Below are 14,934 nucleotides of genomic sequence, written 5' to 3'. Positions count from 1 at the left end.
TGTTATTTAATTAGTGGGTATACAAATTTTATCACCCTTAGTTTTGGATGATTATTGAGTTTTATATTGTAATACTCAAGATAGTGTTTTTTTCTTCCTGAAAGTTATTCAAATTAAAAATATAATGGACCAGAGACACAGCATAGCAGGTATGGCTCTTGCTTTGCACCTGGCCAACTGGGCTTGATTCCCAGTATCCCATATGGTCCCTAAGCCTGCCAGGAATGATTTCTGAGTGTAGACCCAGGAGTAATACCTGAGCACTGCTGTGTATGGTCCCAAAACAAAACAAAAAATGTATAATAGTACTTATTTTGTTTGTATTATCAGGCACAGGATTTGATGAGGAGTCAGCAGTTCTTGGCGCAGGGCGAGAGTTTGCACTAATGAAAACATCAAATGGAAAGGTAAATTCTACTCTTAGAATGAAAAAAATAACATTTTCTGTTTTAAGAATTGGTGTGTTCAGTTTAGATGTCTAAACAAAATTGGTTTTACATTATTTTATGGATTGTGTAATAAATCTTATGTTAAATAATAGATTTCTGAAAACTATTAAAAGAATAAAACTAAAATTTGTTACATCTTCCAAATACTAAATTTTATGAAACTTTTCGTGGGTTATTTTTTTCCAAGTTTGAATAAATTTACATTGTGAATTTGTATGTTGATAAATAAGGTAGTCACTATTATTTTTTATATATGCAAAAATGTACACCTAAACTTGGGGGAGGTAGGATTTTATATATATAATGTATAAATGAGAGTACCATTCAGTAGAGAGAGTGCTTATTTAAAGTGGGTGTAATGTAATCAGGAATTAAGAAAATTAGTATTGCTTGGCAATACTTTATTTGTTTATAGGTCTTTTTGTATTGGGAAAAATAAATGAAGAATTTTACAAATTTCCTAAAATTTGAGGTTTATTTGTAAAATTGATTTCTTTACATTTACTTAGGATACTTTAAATATTTAAATATTTAGTGGGCTAAGACATTAGTACATGAAAGATTATAAGTATCCTGAATTGATACCAAAATTATAAGCTATTTTCTTGGATAAACATACCTATTACTTTTCCTCTCAGCTTATACAAGTTGAATCACATAAAAAAGGAGTTGGGATTCTTGAAATAAATTTTTTGGAGATCCACACCTAGATGTACTCAGGAGTTACTCCTGGCTCTGCACTGAGAAATCACTCCTGCCAGGCTCAGATCATATGGGGTGCTGGGGATCAAACTCAGGTCAGACAAGTGCAAGGCAGACTTCCTATCCACTGTGCAATATATTGCTCTGGCTCCCCATATTGATTTTTTTATAAACATTTTTATGTCAAAGTTGATGAACTGTTCCAAATATTACAATAATTTTTTCTTTTTCTTCTTATTAAAAAACACAAGATTTATTATACTGGCAAGTACCAGAGTCTTGGAATCAAACAAGGTGGTCCTTCAGCAGGAAAGTGGGTTGAGCTCCCAATTACAAAATCTCCAAAGATTGTTCACTTCTCAGTTGGACACGATGGCTCTCATGCCCTTCTAGTCGCAGAAGATGGAAGCATATTCTTTACAGGATCTGCTAGTAAAGGAGAGGATGGAGAGTCTAGTAAGTGATTTCCCATTCAGTAAAACCTGTAAGATTTTATTAGCACAATGTGTATCAATTTTAATAACATTCACTCACCACTTTAATAGAGTTATTATATGGGTGCATATTTAGTGGTGGTGGTATTCTGGTATCATTTATTAAAAAAAACCCATGATGCTTGATTTCATTAAAACCCATGATGCTGATTTTATTCTAGAATTCAAGAATTTCTTTAGGCTTAATAGATGCACGGCTATTCACTGAAACAGAGGGGAGGAGAGTCTCCCAAGCACTGTTATCACCTGTGATGCTCAGTGAATTGGGCTAACATTTCATTGCAAGAGTTGGAGAGTGTGATGCTGCTCAGGTCCTTCCTGTCAAGGTGGATAACTGGGGGCTATCCAGTCAGTGTTAGTCACTCAGAGGTGATTAGGGGCCTTCCAAAACTGGCAATGTATACCTGGCAATGTGCTCTCTGAGAACCCTGTGGTGCTGGAATCGAACTCAAGTTTGGATGTCCTTGCACCATTACCTTCTGAACTATCTTTTAGACTCCTTGTTATATAATGTTTTGCAGTGGTGTTTATTTTATTTATTTTTTTGATTTTTTGGGGGGCCACAACTATCATTGCTGAGGGCACTTAGCTCAGGAATCACTCCTGGAAGTACAAGGAATTGAACCCAGTTCATCTGTGTGTGTAGTTGGTATTGGAGTTCTTTTTAATTAATTAATGTATTTATTGTTACTTTGGTCATAACCAGCAATGGTCAGGATACTCCTGGCTCTGTGCTTTGAGATCACTCCTGGTGAACTCAGAGAACTATTTGGTTTGCTGAAGATTGAGCCTAGGGTAGGCCGTGTGCAAGGCATATGCCCTATTAGCTGTACTATAACTTATTAATAACAATGTATTAATTTTTTTTGATCCAGGCTATAATTTCTGAATGAAGAAAATTTTATCTAACCTTTTAGTTTGGTTTTATTTCTCTATGATGGAATTTTCTCTAACAATGATAATGTTTTTTTAATGTTTCATACATATATTTTAAATTTTTCTCAGAGATTCATTTCTTTTTTAACTTCTCATTTATTTGTGGAATCAATCGTACCTTATTTAATATTATTAAATTATTAAATATTAGATTTGAAGTCAACTTCTCTGTGTGAATAAAAGTTGATTTGTAAAAGTATTTTCTTAAAATAATTTTTCAAATTTTAGCACCTTTTTTCTATAGCATTCAAGGCATATTGTTCTTTATTATAGTATCAGGTACTATAGTTGCTATGTTTGTTTATATAGTTATACAATTGAATATGTTGTATCTGCATGCATTTTGTATGTGTATATATAAATCACATTCTGTAAAAATATAATTCTATAGTTCTTAAAGTGTATGTAGTATAGCAATGCTCTCTTTTGAAACACATCGAAGAACTGCATTGAGAGCAGAGGCTGCTTCAGTTTCTCATGTTAAAATTTGTCTATTAATGTGCATATTTCCCTTTTAGACTGATTAGCTACACATAATTACTTCAAAATATTTGCAAATCATTGAATTCAGCTATATATTAGAATCACAGTTTTTGAAATTTGGTGTATTTCTTTGGAAATTACAGTATGCTTTGAAGAAAGGGATCTGACAATGGCAGTTTAATTATTAATCAGTGGGATGAGGCTTCCTTGCAAGCTCATTTTAATTTTCAAACTAGGAAAGTCAGGCTTTTGTGAAAATGAATTTTAAAAAAGGGAAGGAAAATGGAGAAAAATAGGATATCATAAATGAAAATAACGTTGTACCCTGTCTATGTAAAAATAATTTTATTTATTATGGATTTGAATACCTAAAAAATAACCTCTCTCTTTTTTTCTCTGTCTTCAAGCAAAGAGCAGAAGGCAATCAAAACCTTATAAACCTAAAAAGATAATTAAGATGGAAGGAAAGATTGTGGTCTATACAGCCTGCAATAATGGAAGTAGTTCTGTTATTTCAAAAGATGGAGAACTATACATGTTTGGAAAAGATGCCATTTACTCTGATAGTTCAAGTAAGTTAATCTCAGACACCTTTTTACTTTGTTGAAAGAAAATCTAATACTAGACATTATATATTGCAAGATGTGTCTAGGAGTTTAGTATTTATGACATGATTTTCCAACATTTTAATGTTTCTTTCCAAATAAAATTTTGTGCTTTCTTCCTATCATATCATTTGCGGTTTTGCTAATTAATTTCATTTAGACCTCATTGTGAGCTTGGCTAGCACAACTCTAGCTGTTACTTTTTATGAGTTACTTTTTTCACTAAGGGTAAAAAAGAAATACATCTGAAGAAAGTGATAGGTGATATATGAGATTGATGTTACTTAAGTTGAAAAACATTTGAACTTCTAAAAATATTGTTATGTATATTGGAAATACTCAGAAGTCTTTTAGTTTTATTATTATCACTATCAAATAAGGTTAAAATGCTTTATACTTGATGCAGAGAATAAAAGGGTAATAAAAGTTACTGTGGAAAGAGGGTTTGAGCTGCACCCACTTGTGCTCAGATGTGTCATGCAACTAACTACATTTGGTGCTGAGAATTGAACCTGGGTTGGCCACTTGCAAGGCAAGTGCCTTACATCTCTCTGGCCTTGTATGACACTTGGATAATGGCAAGTGAAAAGGCATTTCAGCGTATGAGTAAGTGAAGTTTAAAGCTAACTATATATTGTCTTGTGGACGGAAGTGTAGGTTACATTTGATAGAACAATACTGCACTGGAAAAAAAATCTCAGGTTTCTACTAACCAGCATTACTTTGGAGGATTGTGTGAGTCTTGTGTGTGTTTGTGTGTGTGCGTGCGTGCGTGTGTGCGCTGAAGCAGGTCTGATTATTTAGAGGATCCTATTGTTAGACTAAGGAGTGTGAGAATTAATGATTCTTATGGGAATTGTTGAGAGGTGTTGGCTGTCAGGGCAGGCATTCGGGAGAAGCAACTTTGAGCAAATGCCACAACATAGATTATCCCAAAGCCTGAATAATAAGGTTTTGAAGCCTTATTATGAAATTACAAAGTAAGTTTATTGATACCCTCCCATTCTGTTACTACTTATTTCTATTTTTGTGGGATGTCTTGCCCCAGAGATGAAAAATTGCTCTTTAATTATCCTCAAAAGTAAAATATTCTTCAAAAGTAAAATTCCTCTTTTAGTGATGGTTTACTTGGACTTACTGTTTCTTACAAATTTTTTATCTTTCCTCCAGGTTTAGTAACAGATTTGAAGGGCCATTTTGTTACTCAGGTTGCTATGGGCAAAGCTCATACTTGTGTTTTAATGAAGAATGGAGAAGTTTGGACATTTGGTGTAAATAATAAAGGACAGTGTGGGCGAGATACTGGTGCTATGAATCAAGGCGGGAAAGGTAAGTATTGAGTATATGCATATTAAAATATTTTCCTTTATTTGTTTATTTTGGCGGGCGGGGGGAGACACATCAGCATGGCTCAGGAGTCACTCTTGCAAATACTTGGGTGGATTATAGAATATAGAGAAATTAACCAGGTATGTCTGAATGCAAAGCATACATTCCAACCATTCATCACTTTCCGCGTCTCCTTTAAATCCGTGTTTTATTTTATTTATCTATTTACAGTGAGGAGGTTGGGGGACAAACCTGACTATTCTGAGGGTGTATTCCTAGCTCTGTACTCAGGGATCACTCCTAGAGATTCTTAGAGAACTGTATGGGGTTTGGGGACCTGAACCTGAGTGAGCTGCATGCAAGGAGTGAAGCACCCTGCCCTCTTTCTTGCATCTCTTAGAACTGTTTTATTCAACCAGATATTATTATATATGTCCTATCTACTGGACTATCTCTCCAGTCTCAGAATGATTTTATTTATCCAAAGCTTTGTTATCTTGCCCATTGTTTAGAAGTTGCAAATGTTCAAGTGGCTATAAGTTCTGGGCATTCTTTTCTTTATTAGACCTATATTATTATTGTTATAAGTATAAGCAATGGGAGTAAAGTTTACTAAAATTTAAGAAGTAAAAGGAGTAAATCAGAGCCTTGTCTTTGAGGATCCAATAGAAAGACAAATAAAAATGATTATTTGACACTCATTATATAACCTAGCACTGTATGTTCCCTCACAATCTTATCATAGTTGTTTGGCACACTATGTGGTTATTTGATTAATATTTCACTTGATTATAAGCTTTGTAATAGCGTATTATCTGCATCCTCATGCCTAGATTAGAGGTCTGCAAACTATCTGCTCAGTGGCCTGTTCCTATTTAGTCCTCCAATTTAGGAATGGATTTTGTATTTTGGAGCATTAGGGAGTGGGGAGAAATCATACTAGGTGATGCTCAGGGGTCACTCCTGTTTCTGCAGTTTGCATGGGAGATCATCTGGGGTGCTGGTAATTAATTCCATTTGGACACTCACAAAACAATTGCCTTACCTGCTATATTATTTCTGCCCTGCATTATTTTTTTTATTTGAATCTTAGATGATTCTAAACAGCCTCAATTATTTTTAATCTGGCCCTTTGCAAAACAGTCTGCTGACATTTTGCCAAAATGAAAGCCTTAGGTATTGTTTTTCATAGGTTTTTTTCTTTTATAAAAGATCAAATGAAGTATAGCACAAATAAGATGTAGTTGAGATATAAATAGAATTTTAGGAGATAGAAACTGAGTCCCAGGAATAAAGAACTTTGATAGGGAGTGACTTGTAAGCTAACTTTTGAGAGCTGAATAGACTTTTCTTTGGTAGGTGAGGTAAAGAGAGATATTTAGGCATAGTAAAGGGGATCGAGAGTTACAGAAAAGCAGGATTGAGCAAAGGTTGTAAAGATGTAAAGATACAAGAAAATGATTTAGAAAGTAGAAAGAATTTTTTTCAGGCAGAAAGTAGGTCAGATGGAAGAAATTGTTGTTAAAAAGAATTTTTGTGACTGGGTATATCTTGCTAAATTTTGTAGTCAAGACATTGAAAATACATAGGTTTTTAAATTGTGATAATATAGTATATAAAACCATATGTATTAAGGTAATTGGTGGCAGTGAAAGAATGTTATAGAATGGCAGGACTTTTGGGTACAAGTTTGGATGGTTCTCAAATGAATATGTTGGCAGTGAAAATGGAAAGGATGGACTAAAATTTGGGAGATGTGTATGTGAGTGGTTAAATATCTCTATCCCTGTCTCATTTTTGTAAAAGTAAATGGAGAAATGTTTTTAGTAGTCCCTAGCTTAGATTTTCTTTGTTGCTCTTAGATTGTAAAATTTCTGATTCATTTGGAATAGGCTGTAAAAAAATAGTACAATATTTTTAAACTGGGAAGCTTAATAATCAGTGCCTTAGACATAGGAATAATCAATATAAAATAAATAGGATTTGGAGTTGAAAATATGGCAACAGCAATGGATGAAGACCTGGAAGAAGAACTAGATGAAAAAGATGAGAAGTCTCTGATGTGTCCTCCGGGTATGCATAAGTGGAAGCTGGAGCAGTGCATGGTATGCACCGTCTGTGGAGACTGCACAGGTTACGGGGCCAGCTGTGTCAGTAGCGGGCGCCCGGACAGAGTCCCTGGAGGGTAAGCACAGACGATTCAAAAATGTGTAAAATACATTCCTTTTCATTTCTTGACATGTCATTTCTTTTTTTTTTTTTTTTTTTTTTTTGGTTTTGGTTTCGGTTTTTGGGTCACACCCAGCAGCACTCAGGAGTTACTCCTGGCTCTGTGCTCAGAAGTCACTCCTGGCAGGCACCATATGGGATGCTGGGATTCAAACTGGGGTCCATCCTGTGTTGGCTGCAAATGCCTTACTGCTGTACTATAACTCTGGCCCCAACATGTCATTTCTTAACATGCTGTTGGCATATACCTGTAAAATCTATTGTAATAATTTAGTAGTCTTTTAATTTAAGGTGTTTATTTCTTAGTCACTTAACCTGTTTTAAATCCTATAAATTTATTCAAGATCGGTCTATACCTTTATTTGTAACCCTTATTTAACACTACTACCAAAATTTATTCATTTTTGTTTACCATTTATTTTTAGTAGAAATACTGACTATCATCTATAGTATACAATTAAAGATGTTTAATTTTTTTGTTTATTTTGATATTTTAAAAGTTTTACTACTTCCAAAATCTGTTTTATATCTGTCGTCTTATCCTTTTGTTTTTGTTCCTATATTGCCATTTTATTGATGTGTTGCTTACCCAGCATTACTCAGGAATTGTCTCTCTTTGCTTTGGAAAGACCTTGACTATGCCTGGGCCATCCATAGATGGTGTCAGGAGTTTGAATTGGGGTTGTCCTACAGGCCAAGCAAACACCTTATGTCCCATATTTACTCTCCATTCTCAAACCATTGTGATTTAAAATTTTTTTTCACCATCTGACAATTTTTAGACCTCTCTAGATCTCTTGTTGACACTCCAATATAACTAAAATAAATATTTAGTGGCTATGTTAAAAAAAAAAAGTTTATGGAGCTGGTGAGGTGGCGCTACAGGTAAGGTATCTGCCTGGCAAGCGCTAGCCAAGGAAGGACCATGATTTGATCCCCAGGTGTCCCATATGGTCCCCCCAAGCCAGGGGCGATTTCTGAGAGCTTAGCCAGGCGTAACCCCTGAGCATCAAATGGGTGTGGCCCCCCAAAAAAGTTTATATGTGAATTTGGCAGATTCAGAATGTAATTTTTTCACTGAGTGTCTGGAAGATTAGTCTTATTTTTGTGTTTCCATTTATATTATAGTCCATATGACAGTGGACTATAGATTTTCATGATACATTGTTATAGTCCATGGATAATGATAGCTATCCGCAGAGAAGACAGCTACTCAATGCACTATTTCTGACCTCTATATTTCTCCAAAATTCAGTACACTGGCTCCACCTCCTTTTTAGTAGAGAGCAGTGTGTTTGCTTGTCAGCTAACCCATTCATCTGGAACATGTAACACTAAGGCTGCAGGTACTTCACTAATTCTGCACACACTTAAAGAGTTATTCATAGTGACTTTAAAGATATCAGAAATCATTTATATTTTCTGTTGAAACATATCAATTGTGCCTTTCAGGAGTATAATCTTTAAAACACAGAGAAAATATTATAGAAAAAAGCTTTAAAGGAAAGAGGAGGGGGATTTGCTATTCATTATTTTTCAGAATCTGTGGTTGTGGTTCTGGAGAATCTGGCTGTGCTGTTTGTGGATGTTGCAAGGCTTGTGCAAGAGAGTTGGATGGTCAAGAGGCAAGACAAAGAGGCATTCTGGATGCAGTCAAAGAGATGATACCTTTAGATCTTCTGTTAGGTAACTTTGCACTAGCCATCTTTTTATAAATATATTCTCACAGAATAAAATCTCATGTTAGATATGTTCAAAAATTAAGGCAAAAGACAATACTCAAACAATACTTTCGTTGTAGCTGGACAATGTTTCATTTCATTAAGGATTCAGTTTCCCTTTTATGTTAATAGTCTTGTGATGCAAAGAATTTGCATGGTAGTCAATTTTTTCTTTAGCTTTTAAATTTCTAATTTTAATATAGTTGTATGTTCTAGAACATACTTTATGTAATTTTTTAATTTTTGTGAATAATATAGCTGTGCCAGTGCCTGGGGTTAACATTGAAGAACACCTTCAGTTACGACAAGAAGAAAAACGGCAACGTGTAATCAGGAGAGTCAGATTAGATGAAGGAGGTAAGATAGAGCTGCAGAGAAAAAAATATGAAACCATTCTCCTACCCTATACTGTGACCATGAAAAAGATTATACTGGTTTTATAAGATAATGACATTAAATTTATTAATGTTCTTATGGGTCGTAAAAATAATGTGAAAATATTAAGGCTATTTACAATATTGCTAATAACATTTGATTTAGTAGCTATGTTTTTTGACTTAAGTAACCCATACTTAGAATTGTGCTGTCATTAGCCAACCATAAAAAAGATAATAGCAATAGCAGTTTCTTATTTTTGTTTAAAAGTGAATTCTAGGGCTGAAGTGATAGCACGGTAGATAGGATGTTTGTCTTGCATGCAGTGGACCTGGGTATATTCCAGGAACCTCATATTGTCCCCAGAGCCACCCAGGAGATATTCCTGAGCTTAGATTCAGGAAGTAACCAACCTCTGAGCACTGCCAGGTGTGGCCCCAAAACAAAAAATAAAGTGAATTCTAGAATTTATCTCCACCGGCCAGATTTTGAAATTATCAATTTAATTATAGACTTTTAAGTTAATTTAAGGTAATATTTTAGTTTTTGTTATAATCAGTTCTGCTCATTATTTGAGGATGTTTTCATTATTTCAGTTCATTATAATTATGCTTTTTATTTTTCTGGGGGAAAAGCTTATTCTTATTTTGTACAGGAAGGGTAAGTTGGAGAGCATGCACATTTTGATTGCAAAGTTAACTTTATTGTAAATTTCTCTTGCTGTTTATGAATACCTCTTAGCTTAAACATATATTGAACTATGATTATAAAAGGTGATTTATTAAATACTTGATAAACAGATAAGTGTAAGTTTTCCTAAACCTATTTTTGCTCAATAAAATCTTTATAGGAAAATACTGAATATAAAAGAGGTCTATGATTTATGTTCGATTAAGCAAAATCCTGTTTAGAAATATTTATATGACATATTTAAATAATTATTTGGAATGATAGGTACTAGATACATAGTATAAAACCTATCACTTATTAAATTAGGGTGGAATTATCTGGCCTGTGAGTTTGCTGAAGGCCTGCAAAATCTTGTGGTCTGATCTTTTATCTTAATGGAACAGATACATATATTTCTTGCAGATTAACTGCAGCTTGTCTGTCTTTAGTGGAGACCCATGAATAATGTTAGAAACATCCAAGTGGCTTGGCAGAAAAAAACTTCCCCATACCTGTATTGAACCATCATCACATTTTTTTTCCATCATCAATTTTTTCCAGGAATGTCCTAAATATAAAATGGAATAAGCACAAAATTGTATGTTACAAATAATAAATTTTATTTTTATTAAATGTTAATTGCATTTTATTCTTTATAAATCGCATTTTAAATTATAAAATTTTGTGGTGGGGACACATTGACGCTCAAGGGTTACTCCTGGCTATGCGCTCAGAAATCACTCCTGGTTTGGTTAAATTATAAATTTAAATTATAAAATTATTTCAAAATTAGATTTTAAAGCTTATCAGTGTATCTTTATATTGCCTTTATAACATTTTCTTGGCTCTATTAGGTTAAATCGTATGAATTAACATACAGAGACTACAGGTTCTTATTATACACCTAGATACAGCAAATTCTCATGATGACATTTTGTTACTTGTTCATCATTTTCTCCCTCTATAAAAATGTCATTTCTTGGGGATGGAGAGATAGCACAGCGGTAGGGCGTTTGCCTTGCAAGCAGCTGATTCAGGATGGACCATGGTTTAAGTCCCAGCATCTCATATGGTCTTCCAAGCCTGCCAGGAGCGATTTCTGAGTGCAGAGCCGGGAGTAACCCTGAGTGCTGCCGGGTGTGACCCAAAAACAAAACAACAAAAAAATGTCATTTCTTTTAGGTGTGATATATTTCTGCTTATCAGAAGTAAAAGCACGTTGATAAGGCATTGATTTTTTTTTAGCAAGACTTTGTGATCGTACAATATTCTTTTTTCATTTAGGATGTATCATATACCTAGAAAATATAGATAAAACCTTTTCAGGATTAAAACCCCATTATTTAAATATAAAAATTACAATGTTATCAGTTTAAGCAAGCATAGTCTTATATTGTAGGCAGTTGTATTTTTGTGAGAAATCAATTGTGTCTAGAGCCAACATGTTAAAAGCACTTCGAATTATGGACAAAAATTTTATCTTTTTGTCCATTTAACTCTTTTTAGGTATGCTGTTCTTTTTAGTTTGTTAAATTAAATTTTATAATGTCTTTTCATGATGGGCTAGTTTTTTATTATGGGTCTTACTAATTACATGCATATAATTTGCATACTGAAATTTTGTGAATATTAGAATTTTACATTGCTTTTGCATAACTAATTTAGTTACTGTGGGTGGAAACTTGCAGTGAGCATATAGTTTAAATACGCCAGTGTTTCAATCAACACAATGCGGTGCATAGTCAAGTATGCATATTTTATTTTAAGTCTTTGAAACAAGAATTTTAGCTACTCATCTTTTAAATGAAATCTAACTTTAGAATTTTATTCAGTGACTGAAAATTTCATAGGATGTCTTAATCAAAAACCAGTATCATGATATATTACCTTTTATAATCTTTGTAGTCCTCAATACTCTATTGTAACCAAGTTTATAAGAAAAAAAGATTTCATTAAAAATACACACAGATATAGATGTCCAGATCTTCATAGAGAAAAAAATCAGGAAGTACTAAAATGGAAAGAGTAGCATTTTTTGAGATGTGCATTAATAGGCGACTTGAATTTTGTTCTTTACATTTTTTAGCAGTCATTATGCATATTACTTTAATTAAAATAATTATATTTTAAAACTTAAACTATTCATTTTTTATAAACAATATAAACTAGTTTTAAGGTATTTGTACTTTATCTTTCTTTAATAAGAATATTTTCATTTCATGTGCCAGAGTAAGAGTTCAGTGGGTAGGATGGTGGCCTTGCAGGCAGCCAATCCCTATTTGATCTCCAGTAACCTACATGGACCTTTAAGCAATGCCAGGATGGTTCCTAAGCACACAAGAGTTATCCCTGTACACTACTGTTTGTGACCTCAAAACAAAAAGTAATCTTATTTCAGTTGTTTGAAGAAATTCCATTTAGGTATAGAGCTTTTTATTGTTTTAGGTAGTGGTCTTAATAATAACAGTATCACTTGGGCATGTGATGTAAATATTTTCCCATCTCACCTCCCAAATCCATGGGTTGTTTATAAATGCTTATTTGGTGATTCTGACAGTGCTTGAGAATCCCTTTCCCAGGGTAATCATGTTGCATGGTTGTTCCATGATTAATTGCTTCATTGACTTGTTCTCATCCTATTTTCCAACTTAGTTCCAAGTTATTGTTTCATAGTTAATCAGAATTTGAAGACTTAGCTCTTTTGTTACTGTTTTTGTTACTAAATGTTATTAAATTGTCTTCAGGGCTATTGTAATTTAGCTACTACTATTAGAGCAAATAGTCTTCTGTAATGGAATCGGTATTGAAACCCCCTAAAATAGAGTGATTGCTGCTTTTAGCTAAACGTGAAACTCATTAATATTTACATTTATCTTCCAGATAGTAATACTCTTAGGTGTCAATAGTATTTATATCCAGGTTTTAATTTAATATTGTGCTCATTTTTAGTGTTTTAAATGATTAAGTTTTTATTGAGAGATAAAACTTCTGAGATGTTTGTGCTAACTTTATAAGTGAAGGACTTTGTTTAGTAGAATTATTAAATAGAATTCTCTGAAGTCATTAGGAGTGATTCTATCACTACAGAGTGATTCTATCAATGATTTTGTCTTTATTTTCTTACTTAGCATCATAAAATAAAGAAAGCAAAGCTCATTATTATCTATTTTACCTTCTCATGTAAAATAAAAATCAGGATTTATAAACTGAGCTGGAGCTGGGATGTGCTATATCCTATCTAGTTAGTTCCACATTATGCCTGCTCTGTAGTTATATTGCTTTAAATAGCGATAAGAGAATTTTCAGTAGAATTTTTTCTCTCATTTTGTCTCATTTGCACAAGTTGTGTTAGGTTTACTTAGCTATATAGCCTGGCAATCAAGAGACTGGGATTTGACGTCTCACTTTAGGCTCTAATCCTGGCTCTTTAAAAAGAACGTTGTGGTATCATAATTTACACTATCACTGAAGTCATTATATTGTAAAATAAAAAACTTGTTATACCAATCCCTCCCTTAGCATTTCAGGAGTCTAACTTCTTACATTTAAGGGTTTATATTTTATGCTTTAATAATTTTAATTACTTTTAAAATGGGAGTCACTAAGTAAGGATGTTGATGACTGACTGTCATATACAAAAATGCCTAAACATTAAACTTCAACTAAATGATAGTGATGCTGATACTAATTTAGTAGACTATCATTCTCTTTGTATTGGGCTCCTTTTTATGTCCTGGCTTTGACTTGCTATTCTCAAAAGTATTGAGATGCTAATCACAAAATTGATTTGTTATTATTTGCGTTTGAATCACACCTTACTATGCTCCTGGCCTCTATTCTATTTTTAATGACTATGTAACATTCTATAAACAATACTACATATACAGCCATACATTGGGTTTTTTTATTTGCAGTAAGAAATAGGATATCTCTGCCAAAGAGTAAGCATATTTCATATTTTAACAATTCTTTTTGTTTTGTATTTCTTTTTTGGGGGGAGCACACCTGGTGCCACTCAGGGTCTACTCCTGGCTATGTGCTCAGAAATCGCTCCTGGCTTGGGGGGCATTATGGGATGCCAGGGGATTGAACTGCAGTCTGTCCTGGGTCAACAGCTTGCAAGGCAAACGCCCTACTGCTTGTGCCAGCGCTCTAGCTCCTCCTCTGAAAATATTTTTTAATATTTCAAAGTTTTCTAAGCATAGATTTCTAGATTTACAATTTCTGGGTCAAGAATAATAACTTTTAGATTCTTAGAATGAAACACCGCTAGTTTTTTGTGAAAGACTTGTGCTATTTTGTATTTTTTTTCGATTATCCTTTCGACCTATTTGACTCTTCTTGTGCGTCAATAAGTCATTGTTTACAAACCAATAGAAAGGACTTTCAAATACCTAAATCTGTAGTTTTCATAAACCTCTTAGATTTATTTCTTTCTGAAGCAAATAAGTTCTGTTAATTATGACTTAGTAATTCTGTTTAAAAGTTATTAAGCATGAGGTGGAGATTTAGTCCGGCTGACTCTAGTTCAATTCCCATCATTGCATAAGATCCCTGGAGCACTGTTATGTATGGTGCAAAGCAATCCTATAAACTAAGCAAAAAAAAAAATAATTCAAACAAAACAAAAAAGAAAGAAAGAAAATACAGAAAATTAATTTTAGTTCTTAGAGTGAATGCCATGTTTTGTCTTTCTAACCTCATGTCTCTTTACTATGTATCCCTTTAACCTGTTCCTGTCACAAATATTTTTTGTAGCTATGATACTTTCAGTGCTCTACCTTTTATAAGATCTCAGCTTATTTGGTAATTTTACTTCTTATACTTTCAGTTATCTGCTTTCTCAGCCTCAAGATTTGTTAGCTGTCACCTACCCAGTATATTTAATTCTTTCATAGTATACTTTTATAATTTCTTGTTCAGTTGGGTATATGTAATCTTT

At 33.4% G+C, this 14,934-nt stretch overlaps 1 protein-coding gene across 1 annotated transcript in view; it reads left to right on the top strand.

Annotated features, from left to right (window-relative positions):
- The window catches only part of MYCBP2 (MYC binding protein 2), a 234,133-nt gene that overhangs the window by 46,224 nt on the left and 172,975 nt on the right, over positions 1 to 14,934 (top strand). The window contains exons 11-17 of the mRNA XM_049778932.1: positions 331 to 407; positions 1,403 to 1,607; positions 3,472 to 3,636; positions 4,840 to 4,998; positions 6,979 to 7,183; positions 8,768 to 8,913; positions 9,207 to 9,305. Coding sequence (XP_049634889.1) covers positions 331 to 407; positions 1,403 to 1,607; positions 3,472 to 3,636; positions 4,840 to 4,998; positions 6,979 to 7,183; positions 8,768 to 8,913; positions 9,207 to 9,305 — 1,056 coding nt within the window. The remainder of the gene's footprint in view (positions 1 to 330; positions 408 to 1,402; positions 1,608 to 3,471; positions 3,637 to 4,839; positions 4,999 to 6,978; positions 7,184 to 8,767; positions 8,914 to 9,206; positions 9,306 to 14,934) is intronic.

The sequence above is a fragment of the Suncus etruscus genome, chromosome 8, assembly GCF_024139225.1.
Source record: "Suncus etruscus isolate mSunEtr1 chromosome 8, mSunEtr1.pri.cur, whole genome shotgun sequence".
NCBI lineage: Eukaryota > Metazoa > Chordata > Mammalia > Eulipotyphla > Soricidae > Suncus > Suncus etruscus.
This window is presented reverse-complemented; position numbering and strand designations above follow the sequence as displayed.